Raw genomic sequence first — 18,921 nt, forward strand, 5'->3', positions numbered from 1 at the left:
TTGTTTAATTGACATTTAATAGTTTTAAGAAATTATATGAGCTACATTCCAGATACAACAAAGTATCTAATAATGGAGAACAAACCCATCAGAAGATAAAGTCCACATTATTAAGCTGTTAAAAGTTTAAGTAAACCGTGATGTTTATATTTATTGCATGCACTATCAAAGAGCTTGCGTACACTACAAAGTCTAAGTAACTGAAGTAAACATTTTTATAACAGAAAAGCATTTTATACTCGATTTTATATGAATATACATTATTATGTAAAATATCCACATTGAATAAAAATATAATGACATGATATTATAATTCCTCTAACAAAAATATTTTTACCATATAATATACTTACACAGATGAAACAGAAAAGATATTTTTTATCATTACTTTCTGCTAACTGGCACTTCTAAATTCATTCTAAGTTTTAGCTACAAACTTTTTAAGATATTTTAAGAACCGTTATTCCGATTTGCATCAGATTTTGGGTTACTATGTTTTGCTAAATGCTTTAACATTTGACTTTTACAAAAACCAAGAAAAAGTACTAGAAGGGTCAAAACTACCTCCACCCCGACATAAATGTATAAATATTTTCCAACTCTACCGACAACAGATTTTCTTTTGGTAAAATGGTCTCATTTTTTGTCTCTTGTAAAAAAAACGCCAAATCGCATAGTTTTTGAGAAAAAAATGTTGAATTTATTTTTCCAAAGTAGACCTACAAAATATACAGGGAGTTCCAATATTCCGTAGACATAGAAGAACTACGTATTTTTGGAAACAAAATAAGTTAATTGCACATAATTTACCTTCATGCAAAAGTGCTTCGTTTGTCCGTTAGAGTTATTTATTATTAGCCGTCCATACCAATAGGTATGATAGGCTATTAAGATCGGCAAAAAAAGGTTTTTTTAATTTCACTCAAAATGAGTTATTTGGGTCATAAATGACCTAAATACAAAATATTTTCATGGTGTCTGCTTGTCTGTCTGTCTGTTTGTCCGTTCGTCTGTAACACGATAACTCAAAAACCGCTAAACCGATTTTAACCAAATTTGGCACAAAAATACTGTGACACCCGAGAATCTGGTCATTAGTTTTTGATGGGAGTGGGGGTGGTAAGGGGGTATGGGAGGGGGTTAAAAATTTTAAAAAGTCCTAACTCCAAAATTACAGTAGCTAGCGAAACGCGGTTTTCAGTTTAAGATTAGGAATAATATTTGCAACAAAATTTGTAATAACAAAATCTCGCAGTTTTTGAGATAAAAAAAAAATTGGAAAAATTCCTTTACTTTGAAACTAAAAGAATTGCCTACCAACTTTTTATTAACATATTTTAGTATGGGCGGCTATACGTGCCTCCCGGCGCCAATTTTTTTTGAGCTTTTTATGAAGCTTGTTCCCAAATATAATTTGTGTGACTAACATATAATTCTATATTTTCGCTAACTAGATTAGTGCATAATAGATTGTGTGCACCGTCATAGCTTGATGTGACAAAAAATATTTTTTGGAAATCAGCCTCGGAAAAAAAAATCCTCAAAAAGTATGCGTGGTTTTATTTACAAGAGAAAAAAAAATGTAATAAATCCTAGAAGAATCATTTTACGAAAAAAACATCAGTCGAGTTATAGAGTTAAAATATTTATACTAAAATTTATGTAGGGGTGAAGGTAGTTTTCATCTTTTCTGTACTTTTTCTTGATTTTTGTGAAAGTCAAATGTTAAAGCACTTAAAAAACATAGACACTCAAAATTTCATTCAAAACGGCATAACGGTTCCTAAATATCTGAAAAAATTATTTTTTATTTTTTTAAAGTTTGACGCCCTCTAACGGACAAACGAAGCACTTTCGTATACAGGTAAATTGTATCCAATGAACTTATTTTGATTCCGAAAACACGTAGTAGTTCTATGTCCACGGCATATTGGGACACCCTGTATATAGCATAAATAATAGAATATAATAAAAATGATATAAATACATATAATTTGATATAACTACAAGCAATGTCTTTCAAAACCATTGTCAGTATTTAAATTTATCTTTTTATTTTTCTATTCGACGTCTCGGGCATAGCCTTTTCAAACATTTTGCAACTCAACCGTCCTATTCCTTTCAAAAAAGGGATTAAGCCTGAATGAAAATTGAAGAGGGTCCGGGTTCAAACCGAGATATCGGTAAATCGATCGACTCGCAAGCTATACACCGACTCTCACGCTAAAGAAACTTTTGTACAAGTGCTTGTTTGGTTTAGGTGGCCCTTCAAAAGGACAACGCTCTCAGCCAGAAGCCGGAGTACGTCATGTTCTCGCTCATATTTATTCTGTTCGGCTTGGCCATCGTAGCCGCCTCTTTGAATCTTCTAGTATTGAGGTTCGTCACGATGAACACGGAGGACGAAAGAAGAGACGAAGCACAAGCAATACAGGTATAATTCACATATTTTCATTTTACAGTGTTTGGTTAGGTGTATATACCGGGTTGTGCATCATTTTTGGAAGCATAGGAAATCGCATGCAATTTTTGAACTGTCTAAATATTGGCTCCCCTGTTTTGATTTTACAGCGAAGCCGTAAAGAGTTTGTTAAAGGTCTGCATATGCTGACTACACATGCTAAATTTGATCAATTTTGAACAAGCCGATTTTAAATAATTTAGGAATAATTGCATCTATTTTTAAATTTAACCTGAACAGGTGACAATGCAACCAATAAAATGTTAACATATTTGAAGTTGTTAACCTATGATTTTGTGAATGTCAAATTGTATTTACTATACGTTCAGATTTTTCCTCATACGAGAAAGTTTGAAATTACATAAATGCATTTCAGGGACACAAAGCGTAGGTATTATAATGTACCGTATGATCGAAAAAAATGGCGTCCAGTTGGCTGGGAAATGACGATCGATGACATTTCCAATATAAATTTTCATATAAAATGACAGCGATCTTCATTTCATAGCCATCGCTGACGCCGTTTTTTCTCGATCATTATTGTAGATAGTACTATAAAGGTACATTTGACAATGATAAAATCATAGGTTGACAACTTAAGGTTTGTTGACATTTGCTTGGGTTTGCCTTGTTACGTTTCATACCTGTTCAGATTAATTTTTTTAAAATAAATGCAGTTTTTTATAAATTAGTTCGTATAAATGTATGTCATAAAATGCTTAGTTTCAGAGATACGGGGTGTAGAAGTTTCATTTTTATTTCTATTTTTTCTAAATAATTTCTGAAATAACTTCAATATTTGGATGAAAATTGGTGTCTGGGTGTTATTTGACATGAGAAATTTGATTTTGATGTCATTATGACTCCTACTAGTAGAGTTACAAACTAACCTAACCTAACTTTTGTCCGTACCTGTATAAAACTACCGAGCGAAAAAATATACATTTCCAACACTTTCTACGTAAAAAATATCTCTCTGTAAAAACCGCTACGAGCAACCGTTCTTAAGATATTTAGAATGGAAACAGTCAATACATGTCATTATTGACGAAAAATAAACACGTTGAGTAGTAAAGTAATTTGTAAAGTAATTTCACTGAAATAATAAATTGGGAAATTTTTATTTTTTTAAATTAATCATACATTTTTCTGCAAAAAATGATGATAAAACAGTTTCTGTTGAACTTTTAACACAAGACATTTCGAATTTATTATTTCAATCTAATAACTATTTAGTCAACATGTTTAATTTATGTCAATGATGACAGATATTGATAATTTATTGCATTAGAAACGTAATAAATACAATGCTGCATGTCGTAACAAAAATTACAAGTACCAAGCGAAAAAATTATTTTGGCACTTACCTCCTTTGATATTTCCACTTTTCAATAAATAAAAATAAACGTGTACGTTGTATTTGCTGTTTTTAATTGGTTTATAGTCGATTAGAACTCCAAACAACTAAAACTTTAAAACTCAGATCATATTGAGAGTTGATCGAAATTTCTAAAAAGAGGTAGAATAATACTTACACACTCTGACTAGTTGAATTTTGACTTGTCTTCTGTCATTAACTTTTATAATTTTGGTTTATTATAGTCTCAAAATATATATTTTATTCTGCAGTTAGTTCATTGAAGGGTTTTATTATTTATATCAATCTATAAATTTACTGCAGGCAACTCTAAATAACGATAAGTGTGTAAATAATTATACAATTTTTTGTGCATTTTTAACTGATTTTTTAAAACTATTAAAATAATTATTTTTGGTTTACCAATAGTATACTGTTATTCAGTAATAATATGAAAATATATAAAATTTAATAAAATGAGCATCATGATAGCTAAAATTATGACAAATTTGCTTTGTTTTCAAATCAGGTTTGTATAGTTATGTTTTTTTTATAAATTTTTAAAGATGCACTTTCAACAATAATTAATGCTAATAAATTATATTATTAAAATTAGTGAAGTAATTTTATAAATAATATTTTTAGAAAAGAATACATTATCATAGTTGTCTTGCAGTAGAGATTATATTAAAGTTAAATTATAATAGCTTTATGGTTGTAGAAAAATATTAGATTGGAAAAGAATTATATTGTTATTTCCTACATTATGTGTAAACATTGATAGAAATCTTTATTATTTATTTTTTAAGGCTCTTGCTGGTGCTGTACGATTAGAAGGTGATGTCATCACTGCAAATGGTTCCATATTAAGTGGTCAATTAGGTCACCATTGTACAGAAACTACTTCAATAGATATCGATGATACCTCAGTGTGTTCCTGTCCTTGTGGTTGTATACCAACGAATAGTAGACACAGGTAGAGTAAGGCTGGATTATCAGATATATATGATTTTAATGAAATGTTTTATGAAGTTTTATACTTTATAAAAGTCTTAGATCTTTACTATAACACGACTTTCTAGACATTACTTTAAATTTTTATATTAATTGTTAATTAAGTTTCTTTGGGAAACTGTACATACAATATTAAGAAATAAAAACATCGATAATAATAGAATGTACTTTAAGCCGGTCCTAAACACTACGTGCATTTGGCGAATACTCGGTATTCGAGCTTATTCGCGTAGCGTGTGGGATGTTACCTTCGACAAAGATTTGTACTTCGTCATTTTCCCGGCGGTTGTCGGTAAACTGGCACGAATTAAAGGAGCTCGTAGTGCGGAGCACAGTGGTTTCGGCAATGGAAAACCCCCCCCCAAACAAGAGGGTGTTAAATCGGGTTTAAATTATCCTATCTTACATCGAGTTAGTTCAAAGACAATATAATAATATTACTTTTTTAATTTAATTACTAGTTATGAATTTACAACACCTCCTTTTTGACAATTTTCTTAATATACGAAACGCGCAAAAATAAAGCGAAAACAAATAATATTTTACAGCCCTTCTTTTAATTCCTAAAAATCGGTATTACCCAGGAACTGTTTCGTTTATCCATGGACATTAAAAGTAAAAATCATTTTGCCAAAATATACCGTGCCTTTGATGTAGTTTAGTTTGAATCTATTTCTAATAAAATTACTTTACTTCTTACTTTAATTAGATTAGAACAAAAAAGCTTTACCGAGCTTTGTTCTCGGATTAATTTGATTAAAGAAAGCAACTGTTAAAGTAGTGATTCTATAAATTTGATCGCCACATTCGGCCATGTGTGTTAAAAATTTAAAATAAAAGATAAACAGTGTGGAAAAAAATGAAAACTACATTCTTCATTTTTGCGGATGCCGATAAATTCATTTAATATAATTTACTTTTTTTGCCACTTAAAATTATATAAATATCATTATATTGTATAAGATTTAAATGTTATAAATTATAATAATTTGAACCACAGTGTGTAACTAAACTAAAAAGCATCAATTGAAGCGTAAAGTGCAAAATTTTTGCATTAAGTTTAACTTCTTGTATTTTTTAAACTTTTGAAGGAATTTTTGCCAGCCAGATTCTAAAACATCGTTTTATCGACTATTGAACCGTTCTTTGCAGTTTTTTTCAATTATTGGTCAGGACCCATAATACAGGGTAAAACAAAAATGCGCGCATTTTTAACAAAATTTTAAGTGAGCCTCATTTTGTGGAGGGATGGAGGAGATCAATTTTTTGTGGGTAGTTTGAAGGAGGTGTTTTATACCTCGGGACGTTTATGAGTTTTTTTGGCTATCGCTCTCCATTGTAATGTTTTCGATATTCTTATGATTGTCGGTAGAGTTTTAATACTAATAATTTTATCTCATTGTGAAATAAAGATATCGTATTTTTAAGCATTATGCATTTTAATGTATAATTAAATAAAGCAAAAAAATAATTTTATAAAACTAAAAAGTGTTACAGTTATACAGGGCGTTAAAAATTTATCTAGCTGTTATATTTAAATTATATGAACAGGTTTTATTATGTATCTTGGTATAACAAAAGAAGCATTTAACACTTTTTCATTAACGATACAGTATAATCACTTAGTATAATCATTAGTTAATACGCATAATACTCAAAAATACAATATATTAATTTCATAATGAGATAAATTTATTAGAATTAAAACCTTACCGAAAATCATAAAAAAGGAAAACATCGCAATGAAGAGCGATATCCCGAAAAAACTCAAAAACGTCCCGAGGTATAAAACAGCTCTTTTAAAATACCCACCAATAATGAAAATTCTCCATCCCCCCACAAAATGGAGGTCACTTAAAATTTTGTAAAAAATGCACGCATTTTTGTTTTATCCTGTATTATGGGTATTGGCCAATAACTAAATAAACTGCAAAGAACGGTTCGACAGTCGATAAAAAAGCGTTTCAGAATCTGGCTAGCAATTCAAAACGCCTTCAATAGTTCAGAAAATACAAGAAGTTCAACTTGATGCAAAAATTTTCACTTTACGTTTCAATTGGTGCTCGGTTTACTTTTAAATAAATTTATTAAACTATGTTATTTGATGTATTTTATTAAGCTGAATCGAATAAAATCCGTCCCAATACGATTGGATTAACGGTTTAGGAAATATAGGGTTTTTTCGTTATATTATCAGTTTCACACCACTGTGCGGCGTAGTCAACTTCGGAATTACTCCCTGACGCTACGGCTATTTGTTTACGTGTTTTTTTTGTTTTACCGGCGCACTCCCCTGCGCGTTGCTCTACTACGGGAAATATTTGTCATTGGACGCATTTTTACAAATAACGTAGCGTGTGGGAAGGTGGCCGAAGCCGCAGTACATAATTCGAATGGTCGCACATTCACCAAATGCACGTAGTGTCTGGGACCGGCTTCGTTATTACTTTCGATAGAGTAAAGAAAAAAATTCTATTTTTTAATAAAGATTCTATTTTTGTTATAAGAGATTCGAAACATACTTAAAATTTTACTTTTAATTTTTATTATAAACTAGTTAATGCATATTTTTAGAATTAAAGTGGACAATAAATTGCAATTTATTTAAAATATAAATAGTATTTTGTTTTATTAGGAGTAAAAATGACACTTTTGTGGCAAGGATGTACCTTTGATGGGCGAGCGTTAGCGAGTCCGGCATACAGCCGAGACACAAAAAATCATCTTTACTCCGAATAGAACATGCTGTTTTTTTTTCAAACGCCACAAATAATTTTTTAAACAATTTCAAACGTTCCAAATATCATAAAAAGATTTCATACAGTCATACCTTGTATGTAATTATATATCGAGAAACTATGGTTACGCTCGTTGAATTTGACACTTTATGTCAATTTTCGTACTTTTATGCTTAGGCGTAAAAGTGCTTTACTTTAGCCTTAGCCTTAAAATGACTTTTATATATCGTCAATCACGTCGCAAAAATTAATATTTTTGTGGCGTTTAAAAAAAATAAACTTACCTACTATTTTTAGTACATAAAGTCTATCCTTCTAGTTGTCATGCTAAAAACGACGTCATGATTTGATCTAATAAAGTGTGACATAAAAATATCATTATGAATTATCAATTATATACTTATTTATTGGCGTTTGGGTGGACATGTGCTGTGACATGTAAAATGTAAATGCCCCTGTGACATTTAGGACCAGCACTCACTGGTGCTGAGAATTGATAACAGACCACTTATTTTCTAGAAAAGCATTAATTAAAGGTTAAAATAATTAATAAACTATAGTGTGTAAACTTTTAGTTGATTTTTAGGTGTCGAATTTAACAATAAATTGTTAAAATTTGTATACCGGGTGCGTCTCAAAAGTGGCTCAGCCCTATAATTTTTTTATTTCTTCAGATAAAAAAACGAGATTTGGTATGTTAGTATATGACATAAATTAGGTGTGATTGACGTATTCAATTGTTTTTGGTCACTTCCTGTTTCACCGGAAATCACTACTACTTTTGATTTTTAAATGGCACCCTTGGTATTTTTTTACTTTATTCGATAGAAAATGGCATTCTGAACAGAATGACGCTTAATAAAAAATCGTATTTTAAAATTCAATCTAGAGTGCCATGGCTATGTTAAAAACATTAATTCTTAATGATGGAGCTTTGGAAAAATAGATTTGATCGTCTAATGTTTTTAGTGTCTTGTCCTGGCCAGTTAGAAAATGCACAAATCGTATTTTTAATCATATCTCAATTTTGAACGAGGGTGGCTCATTAGCATATTTGGAAATGGCATTTTTTACGAATAATTTGATACCACACACTTGGTATTTTGAGTCAAATGTTGGTTACGAACCGCAAGTTATAATTTCAAATAAACCATATGCGAAAATGTCAAAAGTTGACATATGACATGTCATTCTATTCAGAGTGTTATTTTCTATCGAACAAAGTAAAAAAATGCCGAGGGTGCCATTTAAATATCAAAAGTTCTAGTCATTTCCGGTGAAACAGGAAGTGACCGAAAACAATTGAATATGTCAATCAATCCTAATTTATTTCATATACTAACATACCAAATCTGCTTTTTTAAATAAAAAATAAAAAAAAAATTATAGGGGTGAGCCACTTTTGAGACGCCACCCGGTATATAGGATGCAAGACTTTCGGTATTTACCCAAATTTTACTATACCGGGTGTTTGCCCATCGCTGCTTCTGGTAGATTAAGTAAGATTGTTAAAAAATATCTTTGCATTTTATTTAGTTCAATTTCTGCATTTTTTACGATAAAAAGTTATTATTTTTGTAGGTTTACAGTAAGGAGATCCCCCACCCAAATCAGGCACCTGCTTCCTGTGTTGCCAATGCACGAACTGCACCTTCCGCATGGTCCGGTGGTGCCAGCTCCCGCAATCTACCCCAACCATAGGGCTTCGATATGACTTCCTTTATTCTCGAACGAACCCTACGTTATTCGATGTGTGATAATTAGGTTACCCAATTCAATCGCAGCCATAGTTGTAAGTTGAGATGAATCTTTTTACGGGACAAGCTCTATGTCTACTATTAATTTTGTTTTTACACTTGAGCTCCTACTAATGTTATTGTATATTTAAGAAAAATAACAATGTGCAAAAATTAATATTTTTGAAACTGCATAAATAGATTCTCCCAGATTCTTTATTAAAAACAAAGCCAGCCTTAAGAAGTTTATTTAAATTTAAGAGCATTTTAATAGCTTTCATATTCTAAATATACATTATACATAAGAGCTTCGGCGTAAAAGCTTGAAAACTGATTAAAATATCAAATAGAAAATTTTATATCAATGTGTTTGTAAAGTAAGTACCGATAATTATGATAATATAGGTATTATACATAAAATAAAGTTAAGCTTCGTTGAATTTTGTTCAAATGGCAAAATAGAAATGAAGCCTTGGAGTGAAAACGTCTAATACAAAGAAATTAGTGGTTTTGTAATTCATCAAATAATGCAGTAGATTTAATAAAAGTCAAAACAAGGTAAAAATAATTTGGTAAATACCATTTATTTCTAATTGATATTTTTTTAACCATTCTTAAATCTGTTAAATAAAGATATCCACCTCGAAAGAAAGATTGATCTTAAATTTATGGTCACTGTGATACATTGTAATGTAGCGTATTAAAATCTTTTAATAAACGAATTATAAAATAGTTTAATATTAAACATTTTAATAACGTGTTTTTACTGTAAAACCGAAATCAGTAAATTTGAGCTTTTGTAAGATTTTGGTTATACGGTAAAACAATTTATCATATTAGATAATTATGGAGGATTTATTAAAATTATTTTTTTAGGTTTTTCTCATATATTTTGAATTTTCAATCAATTGTACAGGGTGTCCCACTAAGAATAGCTCTCGGCTGTATCTCGGAAAGTATTAGCCGTAGCGTCTGCGGAAAAAGATATTTATAACTAAAGAGGCTATGGGAAATTGCTGGAAGTTATTTTTAAGTTTGTAGAACGACCGCTAGGGGGCGCAACAGCAAGAAAAAATAAGAAAATGGAGTTTTTACACAATTTTGCCTAGATAAGGTGTACTATAAGTAACAGCTTCATAATTTTCAGTAAATTTTGAATCTTTTTTGTTAGAGCCATTTTCCCCTATCTACCAAAATAAAGTGGTGGGGGAAAGTTAGATCTGTTTTTATTTGAATATTAATAATTCTGGACTGGATGATGGGAATCCAACAAACGAGGGCTCGTTTAAAAGAGCGTTTCTTACTCTATATTGTACCATATAAACAATGATAATAAGTTTTTGAACGTAGACGCTAGGGGGCGTTGTCTTACAATTTAACAAACATTGCGCGTTTTTCATAAAAATTAAATGCAATAGTATATGTAATTTTAGCTGATGGTAAAGAGTAGTAAAAGCTTAAAAAGTCAGCAAAAACCGCATCTTGATATCTTCTTTCGAATCGAAGATATTAGCAAAATTATAATAAATACCAAAAAATAAGCCCTTAATTACCTTATTTTTACAACACGGTATCAGTAGCCCTCTTGATTATGCCCATTCTAACTTAAAAATAAGATAGAAACAGTTTATTTTAAAATCGACGATATACCAGAATATATATATATATAATATATTATAGAATATATGCCAACAACTTCAACTACTTCAAATAATAAAGGCATTTTGAAAAAGCATTTAAAAGATAAAAAAACGCTGCTAAGACTATCAAAATGTTGATCTAATAACAATTTGACGTTTATACCATTACGCAAAAAGCAACTTTTTTCTGTATACCAGAATTAATAACCATTAATATCTTAGTTATTAGATATTAATACATGTGGTATTATGCTATTCTGGTATTTCGTCGATTTTAAAATAAACTAACTGTTTGTATCTTATTTTTTTGTTAGAATGGGCCTAATCAAGAGGGCCACTGATACTGTATTGTAAGAATAAGGTAATTAAGAGCTTATTTTTTGGTATTTATTATAATTTTGCTAATATCTTCGGTTTGAAAGAAGATATAAAGATGCGGTTTTCGCTGACTTTTTAAGCTTTGACTACTCTTTACTATCAGCTAAAATAACACATACTATCGTATTTAACTTTTTTTGAAAAAACGCTCTATGTTTGTTAAGTTGTAAGAAAGCGCCCCCTAGCGTCTACGTTCAAAACCTTATTATTATTATTTTTATGGTATAATATAGAGTAAGAAACGCTCTTTTAAACGAGCCCTCGTTTGTTGGATTCTGATCATTCAGTCCGGAGTTATTAACATTTAAATAAAGATAGATCTAACCTTTCCCCACTACTTTATTTTAGCAGATAGGGGAAAATGGTTCTCACAAAAAAAAATCCAAAATTTACTGAAGATTATGAAGCTATTATTTATAGTACCCATTATCTAGGCAAAATTCTGTAAAAAATATATTTTCTTATTTTCCATAGCAGTTGCGCCACCTAGCGGCCGTTTTACAAACTTGAAAATAATTTCCAGCAATTTATCATAGCCCCTTTAGTTATAAATATTTTTTTCCGCAGTCCCTACGGCTAATACTTTCCGAGATATAGTCGAGAGCTATTCTTAGTGGTACACCCGGTACAGAGAAACTGGAACTGAGTGTTGAAGAAACTAAAACTGAAACAAGAGGTGCTGATAAATAAACGCAATTTACAAGATAATGTAATTTTATTTTGACTTTAATATCAACTATGATTTAACTCAAAATACTATAACCTTATCTTCTAATTGCTTAAATATTTTGATGTTATAAAAGAAAATTAATATTTCCTCCATATAAAAATTCTAAACTTTCTGAATATCTTCTTGGTAACAATAAGATTGCTTAAGATATTCAGATAGTTATTTTTGTTATGCATAATTAAAAACTCATAAAACATAAAGATATTCTTATGATAATAAATAATAATTAATAATAATAATAAATGTAATAAACGCCATTTTTCTGCTACAGAGGATAGCTCAAATTCTCGACTGATTTTAGATTTAAGATTAAAATTAATTTTAGAAGATGGGGACTCACATACAATATCTTTTAAATTTATTTTAGAATATGTTTATTACATTAATAATATATAAAGTTTAATCAGTACGAAAACCTATGGAAAAGGAGGTGTATAAAATATGTACATATAAAATACTGGAAATATATTCTAATGAGGTTATTTATTTAAAGAGACATCATTATTAAATACATATACATATCTATTCAGCAATCCAAAATAGTTACATGGCGATTTTAATTTCTGTTTGATCTTTTTAAATATTGTTTAACTGGAGAACAATATAAAAAGACCTTAATTATACCTTTATATAAGTATTAACCTATATTTTAAAGTTTTCAATATGAAGCCAATCAAATTAGAAGAGTCACTTGGAAAAAAGTGTAGGAAAGTTAATTATTGTTTTGATTGGTCCATTTGATGTCAAAGAGTAATTTCCTACTATAGGTTTTCAGGGTTGCTCTACAGCCGCTCGAACCAGGAGGCCCAAAAGATGGTAAAATTCTTGGACTCTTTATATTTTCATCTATAGTTCTGCTGAAACGTTGCATTTTAGCGAATATTTAATTATTAGTCAAATTAGTCAAAGAGAATTAAATTCTGCGGGTACTAACTTCATTCAATTCGGTTCAGTAGTATGGCTAAAATCGAAAATGGTGGCCATTCAACCGTCCGTCACATGAAAAAAACACCATTCTAGTTAGGAAAAATACAATTAAAGTTTCAGAACATCAAACTGTGGATTTAAAAATGCGTAAGCTAAATTTTAAACTTAATCAAGTGCATACCGAGAAAATAAAAATATTCCGAAACTTGCCATATGATCTTCAGTGCCTAAGAGAGGTACCCCTTCCATTCATTCCAACTCTATATACAATAAATTATAATCTGGTATTATAGAAGAAAAAGACCACAAGCTACTATATCCCGAAACATTGAAATACAGTATTTGTTTAAAAGTAACAGAACAAAAGTCTTGACCTGTCGCTTTGCTCCTTTCAACTGCTGAGAGCAACACAGAGTATCATCTTTGTATCATCGTATCATGTTTGCCAAGTGGTAAATACAGGAACAGCAAATAGACCACAACGATCGATCCGAACGATAGCTCAATTTATGAGAGGCTATTAGACAAACTCAGAATACGCACACGTCCGTGGAAAGGTCCTAATCCTAAAACATGTCGGAACAAGATCAAAGTGGACACCGTGAGCAATTGGAAGAGTTTACACAATGAAATAAAACTTGCCTTTGGCAAACCAAATCAAAAGATTTATTTAATAAATTTATATGAGAGTATGACTTCCGTTTTAGAAGCCAGTCTTTACACCACACCCTATGTGACTTCTTTTTCTTTAAGCATATCATCAAGCCCCAAAATGCGAATGCATCTTCATCAAGTTCTGTTATTGCCGATGACATGTTTCCGCGCGGCTTTCTGTAGAAAACTGACAATCGACGCAGATATCTGCAACATGTGGAGACACTAGGGCCCGTATTTATAGTTGCGTCTCGAGACGCCAAGACGGTCTTGGGCTCTTGAGAGCGGAATCCACAGAATACACGAGCAAACGTCATTTTGGATATGTTAGATGAGTTTAAGGATTTTTTGGACCATGTGGAAGAAGAAAATCGTCTTCGAGTTCCAAAACGATATATAAGGGATGCAGGAAATCCAATAGAAATGTTTAGCAAGAGGGAATTTAAATACCGATATAGGTTTAGCAAGGCTACAATTACAGAAACTATTTTACCTCTTGTAATTGAAGACTTGCAAAAACCTATTTAATATGAAAATAAAAAGACAATTTTTTTAGTTTTAATGTATTAGTGGGAAAATTCTGTGTGACCAGTTAAAACAAGCACTTAGCTGTCTGGTCATAGTGAACGTAAAACTACTAAGAAATCATATATTATTTAAGTATAGAAAAACAGTATTTTTAAGATAACTAATAAAAGACTATAAGGAATTACTTACAATTATGTTACATGTAAATATATAAATATGTGTGAGGTTCAAGTTAACGTCTCCTTTCTGCTGCAATGGCTAAACTGGACGGGACCTACTTTGTTTACGCGGAATCCGAACCGCGGTCCTCGGCCATATCATGGTCAATGGCCTACCGACTTAGGAAGTGACTAAATTAACTCTTACTCACGAGATATCCGATCTCATCCGGCCTCGAACCGGCGTGAATGAGCAGTGTGTATCAATAGATTTTACACTTTTCCCTTGGACAACAGCACGATGCAAAGTTTCGAACCGGTCACCCGTCCATCAACTAGCATCGCCTTACGTCGCTTAACTTCGGTGTTCTAATGGGAACCGGTGTTTCAACGTAGCTGGGCCGTTGCCAAATATATAAATACTAACTTAACACTAATAGAAAAGTAAATAAAATTATTATATAGGTACTAGTTTACCTTGGAACATTACTTAACATATTACATAATTACTAAATATACATATATTAATACAATAAATATGTTAATTTGCAAAATGTTGAATAAGATTTCTTCAAAAATCTAACCCTCTTCCTTGTTATTTATAATTGGCATGTGTAAATTAGCATCTTCAAAATTATCTAAATTTTCCCTTAAACCATTATTATGAAGAACAACTGTTGCACAAATAATAGCAACAGTTGTTTTATAAACCTCGGAGACATGGATGACGTTTTTTCCAAGTCCCAAATAGCCTTTCAACATTTCGCGTTCTTCTATGGGCAAAGTTATACCTGGTTTCTTGTTGATTACCTAGCTGTAGAACAGGAGTCAATAGAAATGGCCTACATCTATATGCATTGTCTCCAAGAAGTAAACCAGTAATATCACTCCTTTCCATTAGCATTCTTAAATTGCTTGGATGAAATATAACACTATCATGACTTGATCCTGGATATCCAACTATAATATCCATAATTTCCCTTTTGGGACCTGAACATTTAGCCTAAAAAACTTTTGCAATTTTGAAATACTTCCACATTATTGCATTATTCTTGATTATCTGGCTTATTGTAGGTTGGCTAACACCACGCAAGTCTCCATTTACCATCTGAAAATTACAAGTCGCATAAAACTGTAAACAAATTAGTAATTGAATAACGGGGAGAATGGGTAACCGCGATTGGTAGGTTTTTGCAAGTCTTCAATTTATAAGAGGTAAAGTAGTTTCTGTAATTGTAGCCTTGTTAAACCTATATCGGCATAAATCCCCCCTCGCTAAACATTTCTATTGGATTTCCTGCATCCAGTATATATCTTTTTGGAACTCGAAGACGATTTTCTTCTTCCACATGGTCCAAAATATCCTCAAACTCTTCTAACATATTCAAAACTGTTTAATTAGACAAAACGGATTTACAAGGGATTTACTTTGTTTACAAAAAAAGTTGGGTTAAGAAACTATCCACAGATCACATAAACTATCCAAAATGACAATCTCCAAAATGAAAATCGCAATCTCCAAAATGAGGTTTGCTCGTGTATTCTGTGGATTCCGCTCTCAACAGCCCAAGACCGTCTTGGCGTCTCGAGACGCAACTATAAATACGGGCCCTAGGGTATTCGATTTATCTGTACAGTTTGAAATCGCTACGATATATCGTTACGTGTGTAGCGGGCATAAACTGGTTTGCTCAAACCAAACTGCACCAATATTAAAATCTTAAAACTCACCATAATTAAATATACATTTGATAAACGAATTGTGAAGTTAAGTGATAACCAACACAGTTATCTAAAATCGTGGTAACGCTCAGTTGGCAATGAAGACGAGACAGATTTTTATTCAAGCCAAATTTTTGAACTGCACAAACTAATAGTCCGGTCGAGATATGAAATCCAGCGTGTTTTTTGGGGGGACCTTTTTTTCTGATATATTCTTATTTTTTTCATTGTAATGATTAAATTAAATATGGAAGTCACTTTTGATTTTTTCGAAATAATGTTTAAGACATTAAGACCCTTGCCTTGCATGCTGCAACCTTATGCAAAGCCATTCCGACATCTAGCAAGACATGAGCAGAAAATGAAAATTTACATTAAAATTTTAGCGATTTGGTCATGTATGAAAATGGTTTTTATTTTTTTTACGCGAAAACGGTGCGTCGTACGAAAAAAAAATCAAGAGATATAGTTGTTCCAAATTTAATGTAGATTTTAAAAATAATTTTTATTTAAAAAAAACAGTGACGTACCATTTTTTTCTTCAATAATATTTAGTTTAAATACTGTAGGGACGCCACCGATGAAAATAAAAGAAAGTTAATAGCATGAAAAAATGTCATTTTATGGTAAAACAATGTGTGCCAAATTTAGTGACTTTCGTCCAACAAGGCCCTGAGATATTAAAAAAAACTCTTTTTAGGGGCGAAATTCAGGGGACCTGTTTTTTTTCAAGAATCTATGACCAAATTTTGTTGCATTCATTTCCGGACACCCTGTATAGCATGTTTCGGAATGTTTTCATTTCCTCGTCATTTACTTGATCAAATTTAAAATTTTACATACATGTTAACCCACAATTTCAAAACTTTTGTTGTATTTTTTTATCACCATTCTTTCGATTCGATTTCGACCAAACTTTCGATTTAAGCCATACTACTGAACCGAAATGAGTTAATTTAATTCTCTTTAATTTGCCTAATTCTGAAATACTCGCTAAAATGTAATGTTTCGGAAATATTAGACGTAAATATGAAAACAGTCCAAGAATTTTACCATGTCTTAGGCCTCCTGGTTCGAACGGCGGTTGAGAAATCCTGCAATGAAAAAATCACAATGAAAAAAAAAGGAAACTTCGCTTTTACATTAAATGGACCAAAAGTGACTCCTTTAATAAATCCTATTTGACTGGCCTATACAGGGTGGTCCGAACTGTATTCCGGAAACTTGGGGAGCATATTCTGCAGAAAAAAATAAGTAAAAAAGTTCTTCTAAATGTATGTCCTAAAATGCTTAGTTTCGGAGATACAGGGTGTAGAAATTTCATTTTTATTTCGATTTTTTCCAAATAATTTCCGAAGTAACGTCAATATTTGGATGAAACTTGGTGTCTGGGAGTTTTTTGATATCAGAAATTTGATTTTGGTGTCAAAATGACTCCTACTTGTAGAGGGCGCCACCTACGTATTTTTAACTGGTTTGAAGAGTAATAACTTTTGCTCCGTACCTGTATAAAACTAAAGTAAATAAGTAAAAAAATATACATTTACCACGTTTTTAACGTAAAAAAAGGTCTCTTAATAATAATCGCTACGAGTAATAGTTGTCGAGATATTTGAAATCGAAATTATCAATACGTGTGGTAAAAAATCGAAATAAAAATGAAACTTCTACACCCTGTATCTCCGAAACTAAGCATTTTAGGACATATATTTATAAGAACTTTTTTACTTGTTTTTATCTGCAGAATATGCTACTGAATTTTCCGGAATATAGTTCGGACCCCCCTGTATAATGAGTTCTTGATTTTGTAGTCTCAAAGAATTAGAATATCTTCCCAGCATTTATTTTTTTATATTATAAAATGTTGAATAGCTTCAAATCTCTGATCTATCAGAAAAATTGGCAAAACATATGACACAAATTAACGAACTAAAAACTTATCGTGTTAAGGTGGCTCATTAGCGCTCTTAACATATGAATTAAAAACAGGTTCGTTAAAATTAAAAACAAACAATTTGGGATCAAGCTAAGTAGATGTTGAAATTCTCTCTCCCATTTTTATCTTTTAAGTCAAATTATCTCAAATAATAGCATAAAATCGCACTGATTATTAGTATCTATTTAGCTATCTGCTTAAATCTAATAAAACAATCTGTGAATCACACTGGGAGATACCTTCCTAGAAATCTCTAAACTCTAATACTTTTCATTTTTAAACATTTTAGTTGTATTCAAATGACCTGATATCGCCTATCATTTTTCATCTCATCACTAGGTTAGTCTCAAATTCTAAATATCGTATAAAATAATTCAATTTTTAAATGTATATATAATTTTTACTCGTAGGTAGAATATCAATCACTAATTTTGAATATACATATATAAAAAATGTGTTAACCATTTTCAAAAAAGAATATGGTCGTTTAGTAATAGAATCGTTGGTCCTTGAGATTCTTTAGTAAAAAGATAAAGCTTTCAATTTACAGCGCTTATCGTCTCTATTTTTTTCTAAAATAACGTCTTGAAAAGTAATTTAGTCTCTAAGTACGTTCTCTTCTGTTACACCTCAAACATAATTTTTAAGTTTTATATGTTTAAATTAAATAGAAATTAAATCGAAGATCTTATACCATTCTGTATAAGTGGTAGTAATTATATCTATCATTCCATAATTGAGAAATAAGCTTCACTTATAATGTACTTTTAGAGAAATTAAATTATTTGAGTTGGCTGATTGGATGTTTTATGTTAATTAATCAATTAATTCATAATTATTTTCTAATGAACTTCACCGTTACTGTCACTGTTAAGAGTTTAACTTTTGACTATATTAACTCCTTTAGGGTGGCTGCAACGACGTCCCGTAATCCTGCTGTTA

The 18,921-nt window shown here is 31.0% G+C and overlaps 1 protein-coding gene across 1 annotated transcript in view; it reads left to right on the top strand.

Moving 5' to 3' along the window:
• The window catches only part of LOC115881845 (two pore potassium channel protein sup-9), a 45,384-nt gene extending 36,100 nt beyond the window's left edge, over positions 1–9,284 (top strand). The window contains exons 5-7 of the mRNA XM_030899538.1: positions 2,261–2,434; positions 4,628–4,794; positions 9,152–9,284. Of these exons, the coding sequence (XP_030755398.1) occupies positions 2,261–2,434; positions 4,628–4,794; positions 9,152–9,284 (474 nt within the window). The remainder of the gene's footprint in view (positions 1–2,260; positions 2,435–4,627; positions 4,795–9,151) is intronic.
• Positions 9,285–18,921: the final 9,637 nt, after the last annotated feature.

This window comes from Sitophilus oryzae, unplaced genomic scaffold (assembly GCF_002938485.1).
Source record: "Sitophilus oryzae breed Bouriz unplaced genomic scaffold, Soryzae_2.0 scaffold_1743_pilon_pilon, whole genome shotgun sequence".
NCBI lineage: Eukaryota > Metazoa > Arthropoda > Insecta > Coleoptera > Curculionidae > Sitophilus > Sitophilus oryzae.